This window comes from Lipotes vexillifer, unplaced genomic scaffold, assembly GCF_000442215.2.
Source record: "Lipotes vexillifer unplaced genomic scaffold, Lipotes_vexillifer_v1.1 scaffold1008, whole genome shotgun sequence".
In the NCBI taxonomy this organism is placed as follows: Eukaryota; Metazoa; Chordata; class Mammalia; order Artiodactyla; family Lipotidae; genus Lipotes; species Lipotes vexillifer.
The window spans coordinates 5,232,608-5,234,921 of NW_006772616.1; the positions used below are offsets into that span (position 1 = coordinate 5,232,608).

General features: G+C 37.7%; 1 protein-coding gene across 1 annotated transcript in view; it reads right to left on the reverse strand.

The window, feature by feature from the left end:
• Window positions 1–2,314, reverse strand: part of CNTN3 (contactin 3) — a 247,909-nt gene that overhangs the window by 37,774 nt on the left and 207,821 nt on the right. Inside the window, exon 13 of the mRNA XM_007447671.1 lies at window positions 557–674. Coding sequence (XP_007447733.1) covers window positions 557–674 — 118 coding nt within the window. The remainder of the gene's footprint in view (window positions 1–556; window positions 675–2,314) is intronic.

Consider the following 2,314-nt stretch of genomic DNA (forward strand, 5'->3'; position numbering starts at 1 on the left):
CAGGATTCCTGCCCTGTTCCAAATTCAATATCCTTTACTTTTGGCGCGAAACCTTTTTCTTTAATCTTCTGGGACATCTCGGTAGTTCCCAGTTTGTAATTTAGAGCTGTTTCATTCTACCATGCACTCTGGGTGATTTTTCAGCTCAGTAGCAAATCAGTACTTTGGCCAGTAGCTCAGACTGGCAAATTTGCTCGGGCATCCTAAATGATCCTGTGTTTTATTTTGGAAGTAGACACACACACCCACTATCACTACTCTCTTTCATATTAAACACTACTGCTGTATTAATGACATACTCAAAAACACATCAGCTTGGCAGCAGCTGTGGAATACTTATTACAGTGAAAGCTATTGGAACGACAGAGTTGAGATTTTATATTTCTTTGTATTAGCACCTATCCTTATTCTCACATCTTCTGGTCTATTTGGGCAGGGGGATCAAATCAATATTATATAACTCACACGTTCATATGCTATCTCATCATGTTTTTCAGTGCGAAAGGCTCAGTTAAGATGCGAAATTAAAGAAGCACACAGAGCCATTAATGTTTACCTCTTACTATGAGGTCAGCGGCAGATGAAACACTGTCCACCCCTGTCTGCACCATACAAACATATTTCCCACTGTGTTTCAACTGAATGTTTCTGATCATTAAATCGCCTGACGAACTCTGTTGGAAAAAAAAGGTAGTGAACATATTATTAGTTTGAAAACGCAGAGACTCTCGAAGGCTATGGCCAACAACGCCACTGGAATAAAACCCATATTTAGAGAGAAAACCTAGGTGGTTCCAAGACAGAAGATTGCTACGATGGAAAGTATGGAAATAAAAACAGGTTAAAAACCATACATGATTGCAGACATAGAGTTCCGTAGCTAAATAAACAACAAGCTTTCCCCTGGGCATTTATGGTTTCAAAGATAAATAAGGGCAGAGATTACAGCCTCAGAGTCTATTTACTTTCACTAGGGTGACACTTCTTTTTATATCCACTGCTCAGCACCAGCTCAACTCCTTTCTCTGGTTCCATCCTCTTTGCAATTAACTGCCTGAGAAGAAGACGGAAGCATTTAGGTATCTGGTGGGAGATAAAGGCAGCACGACAGAGGGATTACCATGGTTGAAACACTTTTCTGAACACTTTGAAGCTTAAAAAGCCTAATGCTATTTAATTCCTTCGCTACAGAATTTACGGACAGTCAGTATGAACTCCTCAATAAGAAGAAATTAAAACATTTTTAACCAAAAAATAATAGCTGCCCATAAAGACATAGGCTGGCATTCCCCAGTGCCAATTAATAAAGCAAATTTATTTCTAAAAGCTCAACTTCAAATCGTCCTTGTTTTAAAAGAATGTAAAATCATGTTCATAAAATGAGTAACTCCAGGCCAGTTTCATGCATTAGTAAAAGTATGGATTGAAATAAAGTGATTTGGAAAGCAAAGCCCTTTGAAAAGGATCACTTAATGGAAAATCTCTAAACTGGTACGGAAGAGGAAGCAATAAGTAGTTTGTCTTATTAATTAAAAGGATAATTTTACTCTTGGGTTTTCCCAGTATTTGTTGAAAGATGGATTCCACTATCCTGCTTTTAGGTAATTTCCTAAGATCTCCTATCAGGTAGTTTCTTAAATATTGTTTCCTATCCTTAGGATTCTTAATGCGCTACGTATTCTCTGTTGGTTGGGTTGTATGGCTTTAGCCTTAATTTCTTGAGTATTGGGAAAAGGCAGATGTGAGCTGATTGATGGCTGTAATTAAATGATAATCCAGAAACTGTTGAGTTTGCACATTTTACTTTCATCAAGTTAAACCTTTTCCTTTCCCTCCCTCTCTCTTTCTCCTCAGGGTTACTTAGAAATTTACCCCCAGGACAAAGCCTTCAATGCTTGCTGACCTTTAGAAACTCTTTAAATTTTATGAGCTCCATGTACTCACAGGAGGTTGATTATCATTTCTATAGGAATCTCTTATTTTCAGTGAAGTAAGAACTGTTACGATTAAATTCCATCAAGGCATTGGGGTAAGTTGTTATTCTTCCCTGTGTTTATTTGCTTATTTTGAAAGCAGATGGGTAAAAAAGAGAATTGGAAGCAGCACTGTCTTCTTGCCCTCAGACACACGAATACAGCTTTTAGGCACATAAGCTCGTTTTCTTTCTTGAAGGAGTAAAAAAAGAGATTGATGTTGGGTTTGTCATTTCTGTTCACTTTGGTATTGATGGGTAAAGAGAGATATAACTTAGCTAGCTTGTGTAATAACCTAACCATCTTCCTGAAGAAATATAGTTAGGCTCACCATGTAGGGA